This window comes from Stenella coeruleoalba, assembly GCF_951394435.1.
Source record: "Stenella coeruleoalba genome assembly, chromosome: 20".
NCBI lineage: Eukaryota > Metazoa > Chordata > Mammalia > Artiodactyla > Delphinidae > Stenella > Stenella coeruleoalba.
The window spans coordinates 18,787,928-18,813,221 of record NC_137166.1 but is presented as its reverse complement, the minus strand read 5'-3'; the positions used below and the strand labels follow the sequence as shown (position 1 = coordinate 18,813,221).

At 52.8% G+C, this 25,294-nt stretch overlaps 3 protein-coding genes across 8 annotated transcripts in view; all 3 read left to right on the top strand.

Annotated features, from left to right (window-relative positions):
* The first annotated feature begins 28 nt into the window (after positions 1-28).
* Positions 29-11,218, top strand: EDC4 (enhancer of mRNA decapping 4). Of its 6 annotated transcripts, none has more exons than XM_079907614.1 (29): positions 29-299; positions 2,624-2,780; positions 3,184-3,295; positions 3,597-3,696; positions 3,965-4,154; positions 4,261-4,408; positions 4,498-4,602; positions 4,937-5,046; positions 5,129-5,212; positions 5,305-5,400; positions 5,494-5,596; positions 5,718-5,898; positions 5,993-6,065; positions 6,161-6,252; positions 6,328-6,515; positions 6,605-6,708; positions 6,801-6,954; positions 7,293-7,726; positions 7,811-7,915; positions 8,000-8,152; positions 8,238-8,274; positions 8,408-8,585; positions 8,688-8,843; positions 8,949-9,064; positions 9,150-9,315; positions 9,402-9,588; positions 9,681-9,900; positions 10,291-10,454; positions 10,683-11,218. In XM_079907614.1, the coding sequence occupies exons 1-29, from the start codon at positions 215-217 to the stop codon at positions 10,873-10,875; spliced, it is 4,191 nt and encodes a 1,396-aa protein (XP_079763740.1). In that variant the 5' UTR covers positions 29-214; the 3' UTR covers positions 10,876-11,218. The 6 variants fall into 6 exon arrangements, with proteins under 6 accessions (XP_079763740.1, XP_079763741.1, XP_079763739.1 ...); XM_079907615.1 differs by having other exon boundaries at positions 6,798-6,954; XM_079907613.1 differs by having other exon boundaries at positions 6,316-6,515.
* Positions 11,219-11,536: 318 nt separating this feature from the next.
* NRN1L (neuritin 1 like) lies at positions 11,537-12,968 on the top strand (the record flags this gene model as incomplete). The annotated part of the gene is made up of 3 exons (XM_079908738.1): positions 11,537-11,678; positions 12,433-12,565; positions 12,683-12,968. The coding sequence occupies exons 1-3, from the start codon at positions 11,603-11,605 to the stop codon at positions 12,966-12,968; spliced, it is 495 nt and encodes a 164-aa protein (XP_079764864.1). The 5' UTR covers positions 11,537-11,602.
* Positions 12,969-17,464: 4,496 nt separating this feature from the next.
* The window catches only part of PSKH1 (protein serine kinase H1), a 35,244-nt gene continuing 27,414 nt past the window's right edge, over positions 17,465-25,294 (top strand). The window contains exon 1 of the mRNA XM_079906239.1: positions 17,465-17,568. The gene's annotated coding sequence lies outside the window, so the exon portion shown is untranslated. The remainder of the gene's footprint in view (positions 17,569-25,294) is intronic.

Below are 25,294 nucleotides of genomic sequence, written 5' to 3'. Positions count from 1 at the left end.
CGGGAGCCGAGTCTGGGGCGGGCCGGAAGTGGAGGCGGTTGGTGGGGTTGGCGGGGCTCAGGGACGCGGCGCGGGTGGCGGTTTGCGAGCTTTGGGTGGACCGAGTGTAGTGACTGGTCCCACTGTCTGGTGCTGGCGGGGTAGTGTTCAGCTGGACGGTGCGCGGCGGCGGCGAACGAACGCGGCGCGGACCCGGGCGCCCGCGGCTGGGCCCATGGCCTCCTCCTGTGCGAGCATCGACATCGAGGACGCCACGCAGCACCTGCGGGACATCCTCAAGCTGGACCGGCCCGCGGGGGGTGAGCCGGAACGGTGGGGGTGGGTCCTTGGTGAGCGGGCAGAAGGGCGGTGCGGGCCTCGGCCACCCTCATGGCCCTCGGGTCACTCAGGACCGGCTCTGCATCCTCCCGGCTGGTGAGGGCAGACGAGGGTCGGAGCGGCAAATCCCTGAGCGTGCTTGCTGAAGGGCGCAGACCCCTGGGTGCAATCCTGCCCCATCCCGGAGCCGGGCCGTTCTGCCTCGTCCTTCAGCGTCTCGGCTGAAGGTGAGGCACCTTCTCTGAATTCGCAGAGCCCACCAGGTGTCCTGGCCGCAACGTCTCTAGTCTTCCTGGGACTGGCCCGGGTTCCCTACCCTTTTGCCATAGTTCAGAGGCCTAGTCTGGGCTCTGTATGCGGAGTTCTGGATCTAGACCTAGGCGCTGTAATGAAGAGCCGCTGATCTCCCTATGCAACTTGCCCTTCCTTCTGGAATACAGACTCTAGGCATGCGATTCTGAAACTGATTTTCAGGAGGACGGTGACCACCCCCAATTCCGTGTCCTCTTTGGGTTTAAGGCAAATCACAGACTGCACAGTCCTGATTGGATCTACAAACATCTGCAAGCCCTAGTTTACGTCCATTCGTTTAAACTTTTCTTGGGTTTGCAGTGGTACCTCAGCTGCTCCTGCCCTCAGTGAGCTCCTAGGACACAGAGCTAACAAGGTGTAATATAATGCTCTTCTCATTGAAAGAGAGAAGTGTTTGGCACTGTGATGGGGATAGGGTGGGTGGGGTGGGGGCTGGAGAATGCCTGAGAACAGATCTGAGAGAAGAGCAATTTTTAGGCTAGGTCTTGTAATATGGAGAGGGGCTTGGGTGTCAGGAAAGACATTCTGCAAAGAGGAAATAGCATATGTGAAAGTACCAAAGTTTCATGGCAGGTTCAGGGACCTGTGAAATGTTGTAGTGGTTGAGAGACTGGCTGGTAATGGAGGTGTGGATGTGCAGTGGCCAGAGCTGAGAATTGGCATTTCCTCAGACCCTGTTCTGAAACCTGCTGGAAGGCCCAAACTGGTTCCCTTTGGAAGCAGGCACTGGTGCTCACTCCTGGGTTTAGCTAACCTCTAATCTCTGAGAAAATCTATCTGCTGCCTGGAACCACCAAACCCTTTTCCCCAGGCCTGGAGTGTGTGCTCCTTGGACTCATGGGCTTGGCCTGGCCCTCTCATGCTTATTAGCTGCTAGCAAACTAGTCTTCACAAAGGTTTGGTAGAGCCTGGCATGGGTAATGTGTAGCTTGTTTGTTTGTCCTCATGGTAGCCTGCCTGGAAAGGAGAGTGGTCAGCTTACCCCTGAGCAGCTAAGGTGGCTGTGATGCAAGTGAGGTGGTCCTCTTAACTCTTTGCTTACTGACTGGTACTTGATTCTCCTGTTTGCCAAGTAGCCCTTGCTTGTCTCCTCTCACTGGAGGACCATGTGAGACCCCAGGCAGTTTTGTGACTAGAAACTTGTCATATTCCTTGAATATGAGGCCTTACTCTCCTTGCTACCTGGGAGTTTTGGAGTAGTGTCTGAACCTATGAGGGTGCTTGAAACACAGCCAATGGTAAACAACTGAAAGGCTGTCTTTCCCGATTGCACACCCTACCCCATAATTTCTCTACTCTTTGTCCAACTCCTTCATGTCCATTCCTCCAGGCAGTCTCCTTCCTTTCTTACTTCCACATCTTATCATGTTTTTCCATGCCTTAGAAGCCCACCCTCTCTTCTCCAACCCCTCCACTACTTTGATGTAGGCCCTGGTATCTCTCACCTGGATTCTCAACTATCCTGCATGCTACTTTAGAGCAGTCAGTCCTCTGGCCATAGCAGATCATGTCACTTTCCTATTTAAAACTTTTGTGGCTCTCATTACCACAGGGAAAATCTAAGCACCCTAGCCTCATACCCGAGACCTCTGCAGCCTTGTTTTCCCTCCATCCTTCCCATGTTTGTGTGTTCTAGCCACGCTGGCTCTGATGGCACCTCCTCTGTAAAGTCTGTCCTGACCCTTCCCATGTCCTCCTTCAAGTACACAGAGTCCCTCTGTACTGACCCAGGCCTGAGTATTAACTGGACTCAGAGCATTCTTATACCCTTCCCTCAGGTAGAAGAGCTTCATGCTCATCCTTGGTCCTAGCATGCATTAGGTTCACCATCAGTGTTTATGGAATAAAGGTTGAACAAAAGGCCCTCCTCGCCACTGACGAGCCTTGTTGAGTGTTCCTAGAGCACCTCATGGTTCTTGAGTGAAGCTCTGCAGGAGGAGAGGCCAGTGGGCAGGTGGAATAACTTCATCAGAGTGGCCCTTTCTGTCTCTAGGTCCCAGTGCAGAGAGCCAGCGACCATCTAATGCCTACAATGGAGATCTCAATGGGCTCCTGGTCCCAGACCCCCTCTGCTCAAGTGATGGTACTTCAACAAACAAGCCTGGTCTCCGAGCCATGCCTCCTATTAACCTGCAGGAAAAGCAGGTCATGTGAGTGTCTGGGAGATGGCAGTGGTGGTGATGGGGTCTTTGAGGCATTTGTGAACTAAAGGCATAAGGTGAGGGGAGAGGGTCTAGCAGCCTCTGCTGCTTCCCCACTAGATGACCTGGGGTGGAACACTTAACCTGAGTTTGCACTAGGATGAGGGGCAACGACAAGCTCAAGGGCTTGGCCTGGATCTGAAGTTTGGGCACCTGGTTTAGCATGGAAGTAGGGCCATTCCCAAGGAGGGAGGTGAGCAAGGGAAGCTGTAGGTTTGGGGACCAGTGAACCAGGCAGAGTTGGGCATCTGGGACTTTACACTTTCACCAGAGTGTCTGTATCTTCTCCCCCCAACCCTGCCCATCGAGACTTTGGGTGGACAAGAGTCACGCTATGCACCCCTCCCCCCAGCTGCCTCTTAGGAGACGACAGTTCCACCTGCATCGGAATTTTGGCCAAGGAGGTGGAGATTGTGGCCAGCAGTGACTCTAGCATCTCGAGCAAGGCACGGGGGAGCAACAAGGTGGGCACCAGGATGTCATGGCATGTATAATGGATGGGGCACACTTAGGCTGTCCCTCCCCCATTCCATGCGGCCAGTACCTATGGGGACTATCCTGACAGACAGGTAGTGTATCCCAGTCTCAGGAAGCCAGGGTTGGCTGCCAAGTCTCTGTGGGAATCTGGCCCCAAGAATTGTGAATGGGTGGCTGGGCCTGCGCATATGGCCTCTACTGTCCCCAGGCATGCTGGGGGCTACCTCAGCTCCAGGAAAGCTGCCCCAGCCCTCGATTTCTATGACCTTCCTCACTCTTGATTCTCAGGTGAAAATCCAGCCCGTCGCCAAGTATGACTGGGAGCAGAAATACTACTATGGCAACCTGATTGCTGTGTCCAACTCTTTCTTGGCCTATGCTATTCGGGGTGAGTAGGCACAGTACAGAGGAGGGAGGTGTTCTGCTAGTAGCCCCAGAGATGCAGCTCTACTGTCCAGTCACTCAGCCCACTCAGACCGTAGAGGTATAATGGAAGACTTGTCTGTGCTGGCCCCAGCTCTGCCAGGCCTTCTGGAGCCGAGTGAGAAAACAGAGATTGAGACTGGTAGTGGCAGAGAGGCAGGCAAGGGCAGGGCTTCTCTGCTGCTGCCTGGGCCTAGATACTTATTCATGGCCTACCGCTCTCCTGATTCTAGCTGCCAACAACGGCTCAGCGATGGTACGGGTGATCAGTGTCAGCACTTCAGAGAGGACCCTGCTCAAAGGCTTCACAGGCAGTGTGGCTGATCTGGCCTTTGCACACCTCAATTCCCCACAGCTGGCCTGCCTGGATGAGGCAGGCAACCTGTTTGTGTGGCGCTTGGCCCTGGTTAATGGCAAAATTCAGTATCCTTTCCCAGGGTGGGATGGGGGACTGAAGAAAAGTGGGCGGAGCTGGGTCTGCCAGACGTACATCATTATCCACCTGCCTAGCCCTTAACACCCTGCTCAGAGAAGAGATCTTGGTCCATATCCGACAGCCAGAGGGCACTCCACTGAATCACTTCCGCAGGATCATCTGGTGCCCCTTCATCCCCGAAGAGAGTGAGGACTGCTGTGAGGAGGGCAGCCCAACGGTGGCCCTGTTGCATGAGGACCGGGTGAGGGGGCTGGGCCTCGGGGGAAAGGAGGGGACCAAGTAGCAATGGTGTGGTCATGGGCTGAACGCTCACCTCCCTGTACCTGCTAGGCTGAGGTGTGGGACCTGGACATGCTCCGCTCCAACCACAGCACCTGGCCCGTGGATGTCAGCCAGATCAAGCAGGGCTTCATCGTGGTAAAAGGCCACAGCACAGTAAGCCTGCAACTGACTGCCTTTGCTGCCCTCCTCTCCCCACCCCTTTATGTCCCTCATCTATTCCCTGTTCTCACAGCTGCCCACATAGCTTTCTAGCACTCTGCCATGGGTACTCGGAGCACAGAGGGACCCGTCTCCTGTGGCACTCACACCTAACCATGCACCCTATGGAGCTGGTTTTCTCTACAGTACCCCGCCCCCATTCATTGTCTTTCATACAAACACGCAGATCCGCTTTGGGTCAGCCTAGCTCACTGCCATCCTCACCTGAGGAGGACTTGCTCCCACCTCTAGTCAGGTGGCAAAGCAAGGCTTTTTGGGTTCTTCCCAGTGCCTAAGTGAAGGGGCCCTCTCACCTGATGGGACTGTCCTGGCTACCGCAAGTCATGATGGCTTCGTCAAGTTCTGGCAGATTTACATTGAGGGGCAGGATGAGCCAAGGTAAGGTGGAGCCTGAGGGCCTGGGCTCTCCCAGGTAGGAGATCAGATCACCCACTCAGGCCACTCATATACCTGCCTGCAGGTGTTTGCACGAGTGGAAGCCTCACGATGGGAGGCCCCTCTCCTGCCTCCTGTTCTGTGACAACCACAAGAAACAGGATCCTGAGTGAGTGAGTGGGCAGGCAAGAGGGTGGTGGGCTGGACTTTGGGCTCCCAGCAGGGGCCCAGCCAGCCACTCAGTGCCTTGTTGCTTTGCAGGGTCCCCTTCTGGAGGTTCCTTATTACTGGTGCTGACCAGAATCGGGAGCTGAAGATGTGGTGCACGGTGTCCTGGACCTGCCTGCAGACCATTCGGTAAGCAGGGGCTGTGGGGCTGGGCAGGGGCAGGGTTGGGTTCCTTCCACCCTCTCAGTCTCATTCATCCTGCCTCGTGGCCACCCCCTCCAGCTTCTCCCCAGATATCTTCAGCTCAGTGAGTGTGCCCCCAAGCCTCAAGGTTTGCCTGGACCTCTCAGCAGAATACCTGATTCTCAGCGATGTGCAACGGAAGGTGGGCTGCAGTGGGGACGCTCTGGGCAGAGCTGATATCATCAGGGAGGACAAGGGTGTGTGTGGCACATCCACAGCTCACCCAGCCCCTGAGCTCAGCTGTGAACTCGCTACCTGTGCAGGTCCTCTACGTGATGGAACTGCTGCAGAACCAGGAGGAGGGCCGTGCCTGCTTCAGCTCCATCTCTGAGTTCCTGCTCACCCACCCTGTGCTGAGCTTCGGTATCCAGGTTGTGAGTCGCTGCCGGCTGCGGCACACTGAGGTGCTGCCAGCCGAGGAGGAGAATGACAGCCTAGGGGCTGGTGAGCTGCTCAGGGTCAGGGATGTGTGTTGGGATGTAGGGGAGTGCTGAGGCTCAGAGGGCCAGGGGCTTAGTCGTCCACATTGTCCTTGCAGATGGGACCCACGGAGCTGGTGCCATGGAGTCTGCAGCTGGTGTGCTCATCAAGCTCTTTTGTGTGCACACTAAGTGAGTGTGCTGGGGAGGCCCGCCTGTGCCCTGTCTGTGCCCCTCCCTACCCTGCTGACTCTGACTCTCATATTCTCCCCCTGCTCTCCCTGCAGGGCATTGCAAGATGTACAGATCCGCTTCCAGCCACAGCTGAACCCTGACGTGGTGGTCCCGCTCCCTACACACCCTGCCCATGAGGACTTTGGTGAGTTGGGGGTGACAGGAAAGCAGGTTCTGACTGGAGTCTGAGATCTGACTCAAGTGGCAGCTTTTCCCACAGCATTTGGAGAGTCTCGACCAGAACTGGCTTCTGAGGGCCTGGGATCGGCCACTCACGGCTCCCAGTCTGACCTCCGACGCATCGTGGAGCTGCCTGCACCTGCCGACTTCCTCAGTCTGAGCAGTGAGACCAAGCCCAAGCTGATGACACCTGACGCCTTCATGACACCTAGCACCTCCCTGCAGCAGGTATGCTGCGGGCAGAGTGTGGGGCACAGGGCGGGAGGCCCTGGGAGTGCCCCCCACAGCCACAGCCCTCGTTCTCCACATCTCCCCAGATCGCTGCATCTCCCAGTAGCAGCAGCAGCAGCAGCAGCAGTTCCTCTCTTACGGCGGTGTCTGCCATGAGCAGTACTTCGGCCGTGGACCCCTCCTTGCCCAGGTGAAATGAGGGTCAGAGTTAGGGCGTGTCAGGGGCTGGTGCCAGGTGATGCCAGGCTCTGGCTGCTTACACTTCATCCTTCCTGCCAGCAGGCCACCTGAGGAGCTGACCTTGAGCCCCAAGCTACAGCTGGATGGCGGTCTGACAATAAGCAGCAGTAGCAGCCTGCAGGCAAGCCCACGTAGCCTCCTGCCTGGCCTGCTCCCAAGTCCGGCCGACAAATTGCCTCCCAAAGGGCCTGGGCAGGTGCGTATGTGGGTGTGTGTGAAGTGCAGTATAGAAGGTATATGGGAGTGGGAAGCCTGGCGGCAGTCTCCTCCCACAGCACCCTGTCTTCTGGTCCTGCTCTTCCTCAGGTGGTCCATGTTTCCCCTGAGGGTATCTCAGCCCCCGGTGTCCTTGAAGGGCAGATCCTCAGCCTTTCCATCCCCACCTCCTCTCCTCCTGGGCTGCGGCCATTTTTGACCTTCCTCCCCCTTCCCTGTTGTCCCATCTCTCATCACTACACACACCAGTGCTTCGTCTCTGTACTCCTTTTACTCCTACTTCCCACCACCTAAGTTCCCACCTTTGGCCTACCTCAGGTGCCTACTGCTGCCTCTACACTATCCCTGGAGCTGCAGGAAGTGGAGCCCCTGGGGCTACCCCAGGCGTCCCCCAGCCGCACCCGCTCCCCCGATGTTATCTCCTCGGCTTCCACTGCCCTGTCCCAGGATATCCCTGAGATCGCATCTGAGGCGCTGTCCCGTGGCTTTGGCTCCTCCGCTCCGGAGGGCCTGGAGCCAGACAGTATGGCCTCAGCTGCTTCAGCACTACACCTGCTGTCTCCACGGCCCCGGCCGGGACCCGAGCTTGGCCCCCAGCTTAGCCTGGATGGAGGCCCTGGGGATGGGGATCGGCATAGTACCCCTTCCCTCCTGGAGGCAGCCTTGACCCAGGAGGCCACGGCCCCTGACAGTCAGGTCTGGCCTACGGCACCAGACATTACTCGTGAGACCTGCAGCAGCCTGGCAGAGAGGTGAGGAGCTTAGGAGTGGGAAATGTGCTGATGGTAGGGGCTTCAGATAGAGTCATCCACTGCTGAGTTGGCCTGTCCCCCCAGCCCCCGGAATGGCCTCCAGGAAAAGCACAAGAGCCTGGCCTTTCACCGACCACCTTATCACCTGCTACAGCAACACGACAGTCAGGACGCCAGTGCCGAGCAAAGGTAGGCACCACCCCGCACCGTTCCTCTCACAGGGAGGGCCAACAAGTGGGTAGGTGCCTATTTCTCTCCCTGCCCTTCCCACAGCGACCATGATGATGAGGTGGCCAGCCTGGCCTCTGCTGCAGGGGGTTTTGGCACCAAAGTTCCCACTCCACGTCTTCCTGCCAAGGACTGGAAGACCAAAGGATCCCCTCGGGCCTCACCCAAGCTCAAGCGAAAGGGCAAAAAGGATGACGGGTAGGACGGGTCCTGGGGCCAGGGAGAGGGGTGGTCTTCAGGCTGCCTGCTTGACATGGCCTGAGGTGCTTCTCCTCTGTGGCAGGGATTCGTCCGTGGGATCCCGGCTCACAGAGCACCAGGTGAGCGAGCAAACACCCTTTCTGCTTCTGGGACTCCTGCCTGTGGGGGTGGGGTAGGGTCCAAGCCTTCCCCTGGTCTGGTGTGTGGGGTTGGGCGGGGCGGGCTTCATGTGACTGTTGGTGTTCCTGGCAGGTGGCAGAGGCCCCTGAGGACTGGCCAGCACTAATTTGGCAACAGCAGAGAGAGCTGGCGCAGCTTCGACACAGCCAAGAAGAGCTGCTACAGCGTCTGTGCACCCAACTTGAAGGCCTGCAGAGCACTGTCACGGGCCACGTAGAACGTGCCCTAGAGTCACGGCACGAGCAGGAGCGTATCCTTGTGGGCAGTGGCACAGCATGGGGCGGCAGCAGCATTCTTGGCCCAGGAAGGGATATGGGACCTGCTGCAGCCCTGTTCCTTAGCTACAATGCAGAGCGGCGACTGGAGCGGGCACTGGCCGAGGGACAGCAGCGTGGTGGGCAGCTGCAGGAGCAGCTGACGCAACAGCTGTCCCAAGCGCTATCTTCAGCTGTGGCTGGGCGGCTGGAGCGCAGCATACGGGATGAGATCAAGAAGACGGTTCCTCCATGTGAGTTTTGCATGGAGACTTCTGGGTGGGCCAGATGGGAGTGGGGCCCCCTACCTGTCAAGCTTCTTCTCATGGCTCTACCTTTCCCTCCTCACCCTGTCCCAGGTGTGTCTAGGAGTCTGGAGCCCGTGGCAGGCCAACTGAGCAACTCAGTGGCCACCAAGCTCACAGCCGTGGAGGGTAGCATGAAAGAGAATATCTCCAAGCTGCTGAAGTCCAAGGTGCTATGGGACCCAAGGTGAGGGAGGTTGGTGGTTGGTGGGCTTGGGCTCAGCTTTGAACTCAGGCCCCTTCTTCCACCCCCAGAACTTAACAGATGCCATTGCCCGAGCAGCCGCAGACACGTTACAGGGGCCGATGCAGGCCGCCTACCGTGAAGCCTTCCAGAGCGTGGTACTGCCCGCCTTTGAGAAGAGCTGCCAGGCCATGTTCCAGCAGATCAATGATAGCTTCCGACTGGGCACGCAGGAATGTGAGTAGGGTCATATGCCCCAAGAAGGGAAGGGCTATCGTCTTCTCCCTACCATCCCTCTCATGGCCCCCATGGTCACTTCTCAGACTTGCAGCAGCTGGAGAGCCACATGAAGAGCCGAAAGGCACGAGAACAGGAGGCGCGGGAGCCCGTGCTGGCCCAGCTGCGGGGCCTGGTCAGCACGCTGCAGGGAGCCACGGAGCAGATGGCGGCTACCGTGTCCAGCAGCGTTCGGGCTGAGGTGCAGCACCAGCTGCACGTGGCTGTGGGCAGGTGTGTGGGCAGGGCACTGAGCAAGGTGGTGTGTTTGGAAAGGGCCAGACCCAACTGCCTGTCAGCCTCATCTCCCTCACTTGCCTTTGCAGCCTGCAAGAGGCAATTTTAGCACAGGTGCAGCGCATTGTTAAGGGTGAGGTGAGTGTGGCACTCAAGGAGCAGCAGGCTGCCGTCACCTCTAGCATCATGCAGGCCATGCGCTCAGCTGCTGGCACACCTGTCCCTACCACCCACCTCGACTGCCAAGCCCAGCAAGCCCATATCCTGCAGCTGCTGCAGCAGGGCCACCTCAACCAGGCCTTCCAGCAGGTAAGCCGGGCACTAAGCCCAGATAGAGTCAGGAGTCTCCTGACAAGGCTCACACATCATACATTCCACTCTACCCATCATGCTTTGGGTGGTCTGGCCTCAGCAGACTTTTTGGTTCTCTTTGGCCTCCAGGGCATTTCCCTTGCTCTTCCCTCTGTCTGGACCCTGGATCCCTTTCTTCCTACCTCAGTCTACCTTGTTTCAGAACCACCCTTCTCAGGAAAACTTTCCTGATTCCCTAGAGTAACAACACAGCCCTACAGTGCTCTCTCTGGGCCCCAAAGCATCCCCCTCAGGATGCCCTACTCTGGTCATCCTCTCCCAGGCCACATAGCCAGACAAGCAGGCATTCCATCCTGACATTAGCTATAAACTCTGTTCTCTACTCAGGCCCTGACAGCTGCCGACCTGAACCTGGTGCTGTACGTGTGTGAAACTGTAGACCCAGGCCAGGTGTTTGGGCAGCCACCTTGCCCCCTCTCCCAGCCTGTACTCCTTTCACTCATCCAGCAACTGGCCTCTGACCTTGGCACTCGAACTGACCTCAAGCTCAGGTGAGTGGGCATAGTCAGGGACTAGGGCTGTGGTGAAGGGCGGGGAGCAGTTCAAAGCAGTGACTCCCACTCCTGCCTGACTCCCCTCCTTAATTTTCTCCACCAATCCCCTCTGTCCCCACCCATCTCAGGCTTTGAGGCCTCCATTATCAGCCTCTGGGCCTCATTGCCACCAGGGGGCACTCCTCTCTGCTGGAGGTCACCTGTAGCCTGTCCTTTAACCCCCAGCTACCTGGAAGAGGCTGTGATGCACCTGGACCACAGTGACCCCATCACTCGGGACCACATGGGCTCCGTCATGGCCCAGGTGCGCCAGAAGCTCTTCCAGTTCCTGCAGGCGGAGCCACACAACTCACTTGGCAAAGCGGCCCGGCGTCTCAGCCTCATGCTGCACGGCCTTATGACCCCCAGCCTCCCTTAGCTCAGCCTGCCTTGCCCAGGATGGGGTGGCACTGAAGGTCAGCAGACAGGCCTAGGCCAAAGCAGGGTCATGTCTGCCCTTTACCTGCTCAGGCTCCCACCTCTGGCGTGTTTGATGGGGATAGCACTGGCTATGGTCTATAGGTTGTGGTAGCCAGCAGGTTTAGGCTGGGCCCAGGGTGGGTATTGTGCCTTCTTGGGTTCTGCCATGCCTGGAGCATGACCCCTGAGATTATGACACCACTTTAGTTGAATTTTCCATGTTCCTTTTTACCACCAGTTTGGTTCTTTTTGTTTTTGAAAAACATTGAGAAATTCAATTAAATGCTTTTGGAATAAAATGGAGTATGTGTATGCTTTTCTTTGGCATGACTTTGATAACTGCCCTTTGTTACCTGCCCCCTCTCCTGGAGCTCTGTCTAGGCCAGCCCACCCCAGGGCCCTGGACACCCACCCTCATCTGCCCAACTGCCTTCCCAGATCTCCGCTCTCCATCTCTGAGGCAAGGCAAGGGCCCTGGGATCAGCTCAGCACCACCCCTAGCTCCTGGGTTCTCCTCTCTGGAGTCCCTCCCTTCTTTGCCTATCTGAACTGGGGGGCGGGGCTGCTGGCTGGTTTGAGCTCCACCCTCAGCCCCCATCCAATCACAGTTCCTCCTTCTGCGGGCTGGGCCGAAGGGCTGCACTCCAAGCTGCCAGCTCTGGCACTAGGCTCCCAGCCCAGGGAAGATGTGCTGCCGCTTCTGTCACCGCTGGCAACCGCCCTGTGCACTGGGGCTGTTGCTGCTGCTGCTGCCGCCCCTTGGTGAGTGCCGGCGTGCTGGACCCAACCCAGTCCACACACCCCCTCCCCAGGCTGGGTGTAGGTTGTGTGGGAGCTGAGGCAGAGCCCTCCTGAGCGCTGAGAGTCAGGGTGGAGAGGAGGTGAGGGCTCCAGGGAGGGATTGTGTGCCAGTGGCTTCAGGACGTAAAGTGAGGGTGGGAACTGAACCCTAGTTTCGGAGGGAAGAACCCCCAAATTCCACAGTCCCCATCCTGATAAGGGGAGACTTGACCTCTTGCGGGACTCCCAGACCAACCGTGGGATCTCTGAGGTCCTCTCTTAGGGTCGAACCTGGATCCCAACCCCCTCTATTCTGCCCTACCCGTCAGAAAACACCTGTCTCTGGGGAGGGGATGGAAAGGCCAAACAAAGATTGTCTAGGCTGCAGAGAAACTGGAAGTTGCCAGGGGACCTGCCTCCTTTCACCATGTCCATACTCTCATTTGGACCATTCTCACCTGACCTGGGACCCAGCAGCTCGGAAGAAGAGCCAACTCCTGGGACGAGGCTTCTCCTTCCCCCATCCCCACCTATCCTGTCCAGGTCTGCCTAGAAGGGGGCAGAGGCAGGTGGTCCCCAGATGTGCCCCTTAGTTCCCTGGGGCACCCCTTTCACGCTGAGTCACGTCCCCAGAACGCTCCCTGGTAAACAAGCCCCTGGGGTTTGGCGGCGAGGGGCGGGGATGGTGAGGGCACGCCACCTCATCCTATCAACTATTCTCCACCCCCACCCCCAGTCCTTGTATCTCCCCTGGCAGCAACTATAGCGGTCCCAGGCCGCTGTGACACCATATACCAGGGCTTTGCCGAGTGTCTCATCCGCTTGGGGGACGGCATGGGCCGCGGAGGTGAGCTGGAGAGCGTCTGCAGGTACGGGCAGGCGTGAGGGCAGCAGCCCAACCCCACACCCTTGGGGTCTGAACCTCTTCCCTCCCATTCCAAAGCCCCCTGCCCCACCTGATTACCCTAACCCCACACCCTTGACAGGTCTTGGAATGATTTCCACACCTGTGCCTCGCGAGTCCTGTTGGGCTGCCCTGAGGAGGCCGCCGCCGTGTGGGAGTCACTACAGCAAGAAGCTCGCCGGGCCCCACACCCAGATAATTTGCACACTCTGTGCGGCACCCCTGTACGCCTTCAGGAGCACGGGGCGGGCCCAGAGACCAACCAGGAGACGCTGCGGGCGACAGCGCCAGCACCCACTCGGGTCCCCGAGCCCCCTCTGCTGGCGGCTGCTTTGGCACTCGCCTGCCTCCTGGGTCCTCTGGCCTAGCCGGTCTGGCCGGGTAGCAGCGTGTCCCCCCCCCCGCCCCCCCTGTCCCCCCCACCCGCCCCGTCTCGAAAGCGCTCGGCTTTCATTAAACGTATTTATATTTGTACCAAGCTCCTTCCTTTCTTTCCACTGTGGCCCACCTGGCTGGGGTGGAGGCCTCAAGAAGCTAATCCCCAGGACGAGATGGGCGGGCTGAAGACCACCATAGGGGACTCAGTCTTTCTCTTCACAAACACTCATTTCCCAGGGGCAGTGCAGAGCTTTCCATTGCCAGCAGGTTCCAAGACTTCTGGTGGTGACCCAAGATGTGTGGGAATGCACATATTTCTCTGTTCTCCCGGGCTGGGAGAACTCCTAGCCCTACCTGCCCCTCCTGTCCTGGCCCCTAGGGGCCATGTGAGGTGATAGAGTGTCCGCACCCCCACCCTCAGCCAGTCCACCCCCCTCCCCAGGTTCTTTCCAGTTTCCAGGCTCCTGTCCATCTCACCTCCTCTTCCCTCTGCTGAACTACCACCTTAGCCTTCAAGACACAGTTCAGATTAAGTACCCTTTCCTCTCCTTCTCTGGGGTCCTGATTAATCTAAGGGGAGCCTGTTCCAGAAGATGGGGAGCCCCCATTGGAGTCTACATTCAAGTACCTGAGGTGACCTGGAGCTGCAGAAATTGGGGTCACGATGAGGGTTCCTCTGGCCTTACGCTCTCCACAAGCTTGTTCTTTGAGAAGAGGTGTGCAGCGTGAGGTCAGAACAATCCCGGAAGGCTTTCTGGAAGCACAGAGGAGCCCCAGTTCATCATGGTGGAGAAGAAGAGCAAGAATCAGAACGGGCAGAATCCTGAGGGAAGGAGGAGGCCTCAGAGAGGGTGAGACCCTCTATTGATCAGTCATCTACTGTCCCTGCCAGGACCCTCTTCCAAGCCATCACCCCACGACTTGTGTGGGCACTGCCATGGCCTCCTCACTGGCTTCTACTCTCACTCCCTCCACTTTATTCTCCATTTTCTAAATTGAAAAACTGATCCTGATATTAAACTCCTTTTCATTGTCTATAAGGCCCTATGTAAGCCAGCTATGTTTATATATAGGACATTTTATTCAGTCTACTCCTTCAACTCCCCCTCTATAGTAGCACAGAGGAGTGATCTACCTACTCAGTCCTTGGGTTAAGGGGAGGTTTCAGAGAAGGACCATGATAGAGGGTGATAGGAGGTAAGGATACAAGACTTACAAATGGTGGAGGAGAACTGGGGCTGAGTTGGAGAGGACTTTACAAGAGGGGCCCAGGCAATCAGCTGGGAGGGGAGGAGGGGTGGGAGTCCAGAACTTGGCAGGCCAGGTTTGCACTAAAGCCCATGCTGGGAGGTTGTTGGCCCTAGGACAGAATCAGGCCTGATAGGACCCTTGACTAGGCTCCAGGGTGACAGGTGCCTCCAGAGACCTCCACCCTACTTTATCATGTAGGAGCCCTACTTCAGCAACGCTTCCCAAACACCCTCCCATTCCAGTTAGCTAAGATGCCTCAGTTAACTCACTCTCTGCCCTGTCTTTTCTCCTGTACTTCATTCACCTGTATTTTTATCCCCACTTCTCTCTCTCTCATCCATTCCTTACCCATCTCACATCACCTGAAGGAGAAGGTTCAGGAAAAAAACCCTCCCAGATCCACCCCCTTTGACCACCAGTATCTTCCAGAAGGAAAGGCCAGCCTTTTATTCTTTGTACATCTATTCTCTGTGCTCAGAATAACCTTCCTCATTTCCTCCTGGTGAACTCCTACTTCTTGTTCAGTATCACCTACCGCCTCCCTAACCCTGACTCCAAGCTGAATCAGAAGCCTCCTTCAGGTCCACAGAGCTCCTGGGCTTTCTTCTGTCTCTGTACGGATAACACTGGTTCACTGGCTTCTTACTGTCTGGGTCTAGGTCAGAATTCCCCACTCTGGATTCCCCAAGTGTCCTCTTTGTGTCTCTAGCACCCAGCCTAAGGCTGGGTATAAAGAGTGTACTTGTGGGAGTGCGTGGAATGAAAAACAGAATTGCTAAATCCTGCATAGGAAGTGTTACAGTCAGCAAAAGCTTGGACTGAGAATGACTTCAGTATGGAGGATGTGTCTTCTTGGGGCAGCCCTCTTAACCTGAGCATACTATTTGGAGGGATGGTGCTGGGGCTCCAAACCCCAAAAGTCTTTCTAGAACCACTCTTACTCTTGGTGGGTGGCCAGGAGCAGGCTGCTTCCAGGAGCAGGGGCTCGATTGTGTTGGCCAGCCATCAAAGGGATTACCATCCTCCTGCTGTGACCTACTTTCCCCTGGTTTTTGCCCCCTAAGTCCCTGCTCTTCCCTGGAATTGAGTGACCTGGAGTGTGTGCAGGGGGGTGGGGTTGGGGACAGAATCTGCTCTCTGGCCAGGGGCTTAAGAGCTTTGTGTGTTTTATCCCAGAGCTGCAGGAAAGGGGTGGGCAGAGAGCCAAGTGGGCTGAGCCCTAGACACAGCTGCCCAGGCTAGAGCATCATGATAATGGTGCTTCTCATGTTTGCAGCTCTGCAGACATGGAACAGCTTATTGTTCAGGGGAGAATCTGGGGGTTGGATATCCTGCGCCCAGTCCCCTCTGCATCAATATACCTCTTCATCTCAGGGCCCCCGTGTTCTTCACCAGAGCCCAGGCCAGCACCTTCCATAGCAAGGGCTCAATAAACATTTATTGAATTAATTTGCTGAATGTCTGTAAAATAGAGGTGTTGTGTGGATTTCTAAGCCCCATCAACCCTGGAATTCTATATTATTTTCAACCCTCACAATAACTGTGAGGTCAAGATTATGATCCCCATTATACAGATAAGAAACATGAAGCTTAAGGAGGGGAAGATGTCTTGCTTAAGTTCAGTTCACACAACTGTGGAAGTGTCAGAGCTGGGATATGATCCCAAGTTTGATTGGCCCCTAAGTTCATTCCCTTAAGCATCACACTAGACATATGGAAATAATTTTTTAAGTTTTCTTTTTCCTTTTTATTTATTTTATTTTTGGCTGAGTGGCCTGTGGGATTTTAGTTCCCTGACCAGGGATTGAACCCACGCCCCCTTGCAGTGGAAGCATGAAGTCTTAACCACTGGACCACCAGAGAAGTCCCTAAAGGTTTCTTTTTTAATAAAATCTTTTATGAAGCCCTACTACATAAAACAGACTATGATATTTTATTGGTGTTAATATATATTTAGGTTTAAAGTATACCATTAGCTTATACAGTTAAAGACAATTCCATGTATGAAGTAAGGGCTCAATAAAGATTTTAAGAAATGAACAGACTGCAATGAGGAAGATGTATGGAGATTACAATCCCATCATCACTCAAAAGTAGTTGTGGCCAGGGGGGTTAAGGTGATGGACTAGAAATCCATTGGGGTTTCCCTGCGCAGGTTCAAATCCTGCCAAACTATGCCACCTTTCCCTTATGGTGATCCCTATTGAGTCACAGCCAGTTGGGGAAGAATGCTGTTGTCTTAAAGAAAGAAACTGGGTTGTTCTCCAGCCCTGCTCTTTATGGTTGCTCAGTGAAAGACTCCACCAAGCACGTGGATTGCGCCCCAATAGTAAATATAAGGTAAGTAATAAAAATATTATTAAAGAAGGAAAAAAAATCCCCTTATTACTTGAGACACTTATTTCCCCCCCATCTCCACCCTGAATCTGGGTTGATTGTAAAGTTAAGTGAGATAATTCTGACCCTATAGCGGAATTGTTAATGGTAACAATTTTTCTTTAATCTACTTGTTTTGCAGCCTCAGGATATACTAAATTTAGTAACAATAAAAACAACAATAATTAAACTGTTACTCTGAAGTTGGCCCCAAACTAATCTCACCTATTCTCGTTAACCATTTGCAACTCCAATGTGATGGAGGTCAAATTCAACATATCTGAGTGCCTGAATTATTTTAATTTCAGTTAAAAAAATAACTTGTTAATTAAATTTACACCGATCCTTTCCGGAGTTCCAGAGGCACTTCCAGAAACCTCCTGAAATGCACTACGTCCCCAACCACGCACTATATTATTATTTTATTTTTGGCCGCGCCCCGCGGCATGCGGGATCTTAGTTTCCCCACCAGGGATAGAACCCGTGGCCCCTGAATTGGGAGTGCGGAGTCGTAACCTCTGGATCTCCATGGAAATCCACCCAACCTCGCACTATAAAGCGCCCTGTCCCCAACCTGAATCTTGACACTCTCTCCCTACTTCCCACGGTGCCTACCCCAAACCTAAGGTCGAGACACTTGGAGCGACACAGAGACTCACCTCCTACTCCCGAAGAGAGCCCGACCCCGCCCTGAAGGCGTTGACTGGCAAGCCACGCTCGGAGAGCCGCCAACCACGTAGCCCGGCCCTCTCGAGTCCGCCCCTGTCCCGCCCCGTGGGCGGCCCGGATTTGTTTTGGCGTCAAGAGCGCGCTGTGATGACGCCACGACGCTGACGCCTGAGGATGGCGGCGGCGGCGGCGGCGGCGGCGGCGGCGGCGGTGTTGGTGGTCGGGGCTGTGTCCGCGGCCCGGAGAGGGTCAGCACAGTCGCCCGGACGCCGAAGAGCCCGCCGCCCGCGCGAGGTGAGGCGGCCCGGCCAGGACCGACGGCCCCATGGGCGGGAGGGGCTGACGAGCTGCAGCCACGGTCGCTTCCTGGAGCACTGGGCCCGTCCCTGCCCAGCCCAGAGCCCTCGGCCTGTGCCCGCTGCGCCGGGGCCTAGGGGGAGTGGGTAGCAGGCCAGGCGATGGCTGCTTGGGGTCCCTGGTGTCCGAGGCTTGACTGGCCTTGAAACATGCTGCTGCGCTGGGTAGCCCGTCTCTGAGGCCCCAAGGGCCAGGTGGACGTGGTCAGCTGTCCTGCCAGCTGTTCAACCAGTCGACATCGGTCAGGGTGAACCAACCTGGTTGTCCTCACTACCTTCTCGTGTCTGGCACCTACTCCACACCTCCTCTTTTGCTACTGAACGACAGGGTCGGGGGGCAGCTAGTCTCTTCCTTGTTCAGGCTGGGGAAAATCACACCTGAGTCCAGCCGGGTCGCCTGCTTTGTAACCCAGTTATCCCTCTGCTTTTATAAGGGGAAGCCCAGCTCCCCCACGCTCACTCCCTCTCCTGAAACTGTGAAGTGATAATTCCCACTTGAAAATCTGAATAAGTCCTTCATTGCCTAAAACTGGCTCCTTGGTACCTGCAGGGTAAAGGCCAAACTTCATAGCAGGACATTCAGGGCTCTTCATAATCTGGCATAACCCTGAAGTTAACACCTGGGCACTTCTGTCTCCTGCATACATAGTTTGTTGTTGGGGGTATGTACATCTGCCGTTAGCTCTGTGTTTTAACACCCTTTCGCTTTAGATACGCAATTTTCTCACTTTGTACTACTCTTCTTTTCCCCACCCCCACCTCCACCCACCAGTTTAGAAAATTTACATCTGTCCTTTAAAATCCACCTTAGATTTAATTTCCTTGGAAAAGCCTCCCTTCACATGTAACCATTGACTCCTCTGTACTTCAATTCATGTGACTACTGTTGGAGTTTATTGTGTTGTGTCACCTGATGGTTGGCCTGGGGATTGTCTCTTCTGTCTGCATATCAGTGTCTGGCTCTGTGCTTGGCGTAAAGTAGGAGCTGAGTCAACTGTGATGGGTTGCTGATTTAAGAATGGATATAGATTCAGCTATACTACTGAGCACATATCAGGGGCCAGGACCTGAGATGAGCACAGCAAATGCGAGTGTCCTGTTTGCACATTCACACGTGTGCATGTGGTAGGTGGTGCAGCCTTGTCAACCTGATGATCTAAAATCTCCTAGGGTGGTTTTTCAAAATACAAATTCAAGAGTTTCATTTTCTGAGATTTTGATGCAGAATATCTGGAATCTGGTAGGAATCTGTATTTTTTTTTTTTTTTTTTTTGCGCGGTACGCAGGCCTCTCCCTGCTGTGGCCTCTCCCGTTGTGGAGCACAGGCTCCGGACGCGCAGGCTCAGCGGCCATGGCTCACGGGCCCAGCCGCTCCGCGGCATGTGGGATCTTCCCGGAACGGGGCACGAACCCGTGTCCCCTGCATCGGCAGGCGGACTCTCAACCACTGCACCACCAGGGAAGCCCGGAATCTGTATTTTTTTAAAACTCTCCAGGTGACTTTACTATGCTCCTTAGTTGAAAATCTTTGTCATTACTCCAGGAAACTGTTGTGTCTTTGTCCAGTGGGAAGGGCCAGCTGTGCCTTGTAGCACACAACTGCTGTTGCAGTCTCATTTCCCATATCTTGGGGAGGCAGGATGATTTGGTGGTTAGAAGTATGGGGTTTGGAATAAGAAAGACTTTGATTCAGTTCTTGATTTTTATGAGATCTTGAGGTTCTTTGAGTCCTAGTTTGCTCATCCCATAATAGGAATAATCATGCCTACTTTATGTGGTTGCAGAGAGGAGTGAGAATGCATATAAGACGCTTAGCACAGTTGAAACTTAGGAAATGGAAGCCACTGTTATTACTAATGGCTGTTCTTCCCAGGGTTTATCCCATGTCAAAAGGAGATCTCATCTTAGTAAGCCTGTTTGCTCTTCAGACTGAGTCTTGTGTAGGAAGCTACCTTATGTTATGTGATTTCCTTGAGGTAATTTCTGATCATCAGAGATAGCTCTGACAAAACTGCTTCTACTCAGGGCAGTTGCAGTTGGCCACTACCCTAGAAAAGATGTGGATTGCTGACTCACTGGAGGACGGGTTTGCTGAATAAGTATGTTGTCCAGGTCTAATTGCAATTCTTGTTAAGTTGTGTAAATGAGCTAAAGAAAGTGCAGCTTTCAGGAAACCTGTTTGCCTCTTACAATGAGCTAGAGCTGAGCCTCACTTGGAATGGAATACCCCAGAAGATCCTAGTTTGCCTCTTACACTGAGCTAGAGCTGAGCCTCACTTGGAATGGAATACCCCAGAAGATCCTAGTGTCTGTGAAATCTGAACTAGATACTGGGGTTCTCTGTCACTCACAAGTTCATCGTTAAGTGAGTGAGACTTTGGTTTAGCCGTCTGTTTTTACTTTGTAAGTGTGAGCATGTTATTTGGGCACTTTTTTTTTTTTTTGCGGTACGCAGGGCTCTCACTGTTGTGGCCTCTCCCGTTGCGGAGCACAGGCTCCGGACGCACAGGCCCAGCGGCCATGGCTCACAGGCCCAGCCGCTCCGCGGCATGTGGGATCTTCCTGGACTGGGGCACGAACCCGTGTCCCCTGCATCGGCAGGCAGACTCTCAACCACTGCGCCGCCAGGGAAGCCCTGTTTGGGCAACTTTGATCCTCTCCATTGCTTCCTAACTGTGTGATGTGAAGTGGCTATAGGTGTGCCAAAGTACTGACCCTTAAGCTTTGAGATAGCTGAGAACAGCTGTCTCCATTGGCCCAGGGTGCACAGAGAAAAATTTGAGAAGTACAGCCCTGGAAGAAAGGAAACAATTCCGCTTGTTGAGAGCTGGAGAGAGACTTATTTATTTGAACTTTCTTTTCTTCCAGGAATCTTACTCAGTAAGTATTAAGCCAATTTGTGTTGGCTAGGTCATCACTGAGCTAATTCTTGGTACAGCCCTCTGTTGCCATGGCATCTCATGTGATGCTAAAGTAGAAAAATGTGCTGTTTTCATTTGCTAGAGGAAAATTATCACAGAGGGACCCCTTCCAGGCTGCCAGCCTTGAAGTGGCCTCACAGGGCATCATAAGAGTAATGGATCAGGGGACACTTGGTGTGGAGCCATTTGGGCTGTAAGTTCCTTGAGAACAGAGATTATAACTGCCTTCTTTTTATCTGTCACAGCCCCTGGCAGAGTTCCTGGCCCACAGCAGGAGCTCAGTAAATATTTATGGGTTGAACTTTGGGATTTTGGAAGGAGAACCCCAGGTACATTGCCAGAGGCTGTATTTCTGATGATGGGATGGGCAGTGGGTGGGATGTCTCAGATGGAGTTGAGGATCAGGATAAAATGAGGAGGACACGACAAACTGTTGAACTCTCCTTCTCTCAGCCCTAAAGCAGGAGTCTCTGCTCACCAGTTATTACCATGTAGAGCAGTGGTGCATAGAGTCTTTAAGAGGTGGAGTCCTGAGTTACTATATTCCAAAAAGAAGTTGTAACAATTCTTATTATGAAATGGTGTTAAAAGCTAAAACATTACGGAAGTGAATAATGAACTGTGTCTTTAGACACAAACACTAATCATTTTTAAAATAATTTGGTGTATATTTGGTATAATAATTTGGTGTATATTCCCCCAGCTTTTTTTCTTATGTATATACTAGTCTATGCATTTCTACAATATGTATTTATTTATTTATTTAAAGAAGATGTTGGGGTAGGAGTTTATTAATTAATTTATTTATTTTTGCTGTGTTGGGTCTTCGTTTCTGTGTGAGGGCTTTCTCTAGTTGTGGCAAGCGGGGGCCACTCTTCATCGCGGTGCGCGGGCCTCTGACTATCGTGGCCTCTCTTGTTGCGGAGCACAGGCTCCAGACGCGCAGGCTCAGTAGTTGTGGCTCACGGGCCTAGTTGCTCCGCGGCATGTGGGATCCTCCCAGACCAGGGCTCGAACCCTTGTCCCCTGCATTAGCAGGCAGATTCTCAACCACTGAGCCACCAGGGAAGCCCTACAATATGTATTTTTTAACTTTAAAAATATAATATATGGTGATGACTTTAAAATATAGCAATAGCACAGAAGTATGTAATGTGAGAAGTAAGAGTCTCCCTTCCTTCCACCTGTTCCCCCGACATTCCCATACCCTAGAGACAGTCACTGTCAACAGCTTCTCTTCTACCTTTCCAGGATATTTTTTTCCCATGTATATGTCTATACCTTTTTAGAAATTTCTCATTAGACATATGCTTCACATACTCTTTTTTTTTTTTTTTTTGGCTGCAATACGCAGCATGCGGAACTACCCCGACCAGGGATTGAACCCCTGCCCCCCTGCAGTGGAAGCGCAGAGTTTAACCACTGGACCACTGGGGAAGTCCCTTCACAGACTGTTTTAAACTCCTTGGTACATCACAGACGTGGATACCAGTACACAGCCAATCAAACTGACGGGTATCTTTCTTTGTCAATATATATGGATTTACCTCATTCATTTCAACAGCTGCAGAGCATTCCATTATGTGATTGTATCTTAGTTTATTTAATTATTTCCTTCCTGATGAATATTTGGGTTGTTTCAATTTTTTCATTATTATAAAGAATGGTTCCATGAGCTTTCTTTTGCAAATCTATCTTTGTGTACTTGTGGAAGTGGTTTTGTAGAATTATTTCTGAAAATGAAATTGCTGGGTCTTGTGTCAGTTTCCCTGTTTTAGTTTTCTAAACATTTATTTATTTATTTATTTTTGGCTGCATTGGGTCTTCGTTGCTGCACGCGGGCTTTCTCTAGTTGTGGCAAGCAGGGGCTACTCTTCGTTGTGGTGTGTGGGCTTCTCATTGCGGTGGCTTCTCTTGTTGCGGAGCACGGGCTCTAGGTGCACGGGCTTCAGTAGTTGCAGCATGCAGGCTCAGTATTTGCAGCACACGGGCTCAGTAGTTGCGGCACGCGGGCTCTAGAGCGCAGGCTCAGTAGTTGTGGTGCATGGGCTTAGTTGCTCTGCAGCATGTGGGATCTTCCCGGACCCATGTCCCCTGCATTGGCAGGCAGATTCTTAGCCACTGCGCCACAAGGGAAGTCCCAGTTCTCCTGTTTCAGAAAGCAGAATCGTGTGGTTCCCCCTAAGGTTGCAGAGGTCCTTGTTCAGGGTTTTGTTTTGTTTTTTTAAATCTTACTGAAGTATAGTTGATTTACAGTGTTGTGTTTAATTTCTGCTGTACAGCAAAGTGACTCAGTTACACATATATATTCTTCATATTCTTTTCCATTATGATGTATCACAGGATATTGAATATAGTTCCCTGTGCTATACAGTAGGATCTTGTTGTTTATCCATTCTATATACAGTAGTTTGCATCTGCTAATCCTAGACTCCCAATTCTTCCCTCCCCCCCGCCCCTTGGCAACCACAAGTCCATTCTCTATATTTGTGAGTCTGTTTTTGTTTCTTAGATATGTTCACTTGTGTCGTGTTTTAGATTCCACATATAAGTGATATCATATGGTATTTGTCTTTCTCTGACTTAACTTTGCTTAGTATGATAATCTCTAGGTCCATCCATGTTGCTGCAAATGGCATTATTTCATTCTTTTTAATGGCTGAGTAATATTCCATTCCATACACACAGTCACACAGACACACACAGACACACACAGACACACACAGACACACACACACACACACACACACACACACACACACACCATCTTTATCCATTCATCTGTTGATGGACATTTAGGTTGTTTCCATGTCTTGCCTGTTGTAAATAGTGCTGCTGTGAACATAGGGGTGCATGTATCTTTTTGAATTATAGTTTTTTCTGGGTATATGCCCAGGAGTGGGATTGCTGGATCATATAGCAACTCTATTTTTAGTTTCTTGAGGAACCTCCATACTGTTTTCCATAGTGACCGCACCAATTTACATTCCTCCCAACACTGTAAGAGAGTTTCCCTTTTCTCCACACCCTCTCCAGCATTTATTATTTGTCATGTTTTTTGTTTTTGTTTTTGTTTTTGTTTGCAGTACGCGGGCCTCTCACTGTTGTGGCCTCTCCTGCTGCAGAGCACAGGCTCCGGACGCGCAGGCTCAGCAGCCATGGCTTATGGGCCTAGCCGCTCCGCGGCATGTGGGATCTTCCCAGACCGGGGCACAAACCCGTGTCCCCTGCATCGGCAGGCGGACTCTCAACCACTGTGCCACCAGGAAAGCCGTGTCAATTTTTTAATGATGGCCATTCTGACTGGTGTGAGGTGGTACGTCACTGTTTTGATTTGCATTTTTCTGGTAATTAGCGATGATGAGCATCTTCTCAAGTGCCTATTGGCCATTTGTATGTCTTTTTAGGAGAAATGTCTATTTAGGTCTTCTAACCATTTTTCTTTCTTTTTTTAAAAAAAATTATTTATTTTATTTCTTTTATATTTATTTTTGGCTGCGTTGGGTCTTCGTTGCTGCATGCAGGCTTTCTCTAGTTGTGGTGAGGGGGGGCTACTCTTCGTTGTGGTGCGCCGGCTTCTCATTACGGTGGCTTCTCTTGTTGTGGAGCACGGGCTCTAGGCATGCAGGCTTCAGTAGTTGTGGCACGTGGGCTTCAGTAGTTGTGGCTCACGGGCTCTAGAGTGCAGGCTCAGTAGTTGTGGCACACGGGCTTAGTTGCTCCGTGGCATGTGGGATCTTTGCGGACCAGGGCTCGAACCTGTGTCCCCTGTATTGGCAGGCGGATTCTTAACCACTGCACCACCAGGGAAGCCCTAACCATTTTTCGATTGGTTTGTTTGTTTTTTTGTTATTGAATTGTAGGTACTGATTGTATAATTTGGAAATTAAGCCCTTGTTGGTCCTATCATTTGCAAATATTTTCTCCCATTCCATAGGTTGTCTTTTTGATTTGTTTATGGTTTCCTTTGCTGTGCAAAAGCTTATAAGTTTGATTAGGTCCCATTTGCTTATTTTTGATTTTATTTCTATTGCCTTGGGGAACTGATCTAGGAAAACATTGGTACGATTTATGTCAGATAATGTTTTGCCTGTGTTCTAGGAGTTTTATGGTGTCTTGTCTCATATTTAAGTCTTTAAGCCATTTTGAGTTTATTTTTGTGTGTGGCGTGAGGGTCAGGGGTTTTTATCTAAAGTGACAGACTTCTTTGCCTGCTATCCCTGCTTGCCTCGTGATGGTTAGAAGTGCTGTTTAGCAGTTACTTATTTCTGGGATTCCTGAGAGATTACTGCCTACTTCATTTTGATAGACAGTCTTTCAAAACATGGGAGCAGAATATAGAGATCTTTGCAGGCAAAAGGTTGTGAAGCTTTGCCGTGGAGAACGGTCTTAGGAGGTGTTATTGGAGTGGGCTGGGTGCCTGCCTGGGAGGCATCCACAGACTTCTGTGGCCGGGAAAATTGTTTCAGGATCCATCCCTGTCCTCTGCTCCTAGGCCCCTGGTCTCCCCACAGATGGGTCTGGCAGTTTATGGACAAACTTGCTTTGGAGTTCAGATAACAATCTGTAAGACCCAAATAGACCCGAGAACTCTGGCTTCCTTTGTTTTTGAGGACATTTATACAGGCGCCCAAAGAGCATGGCTTTGGTTTAACCACCAATCTGGCCTCTTCCTGCCACTTGAAAACTTCTGAGGTTCTGGGATTGTTGCCCTGCAGCAAAAAGAAGCCTGAGAACCAGCCC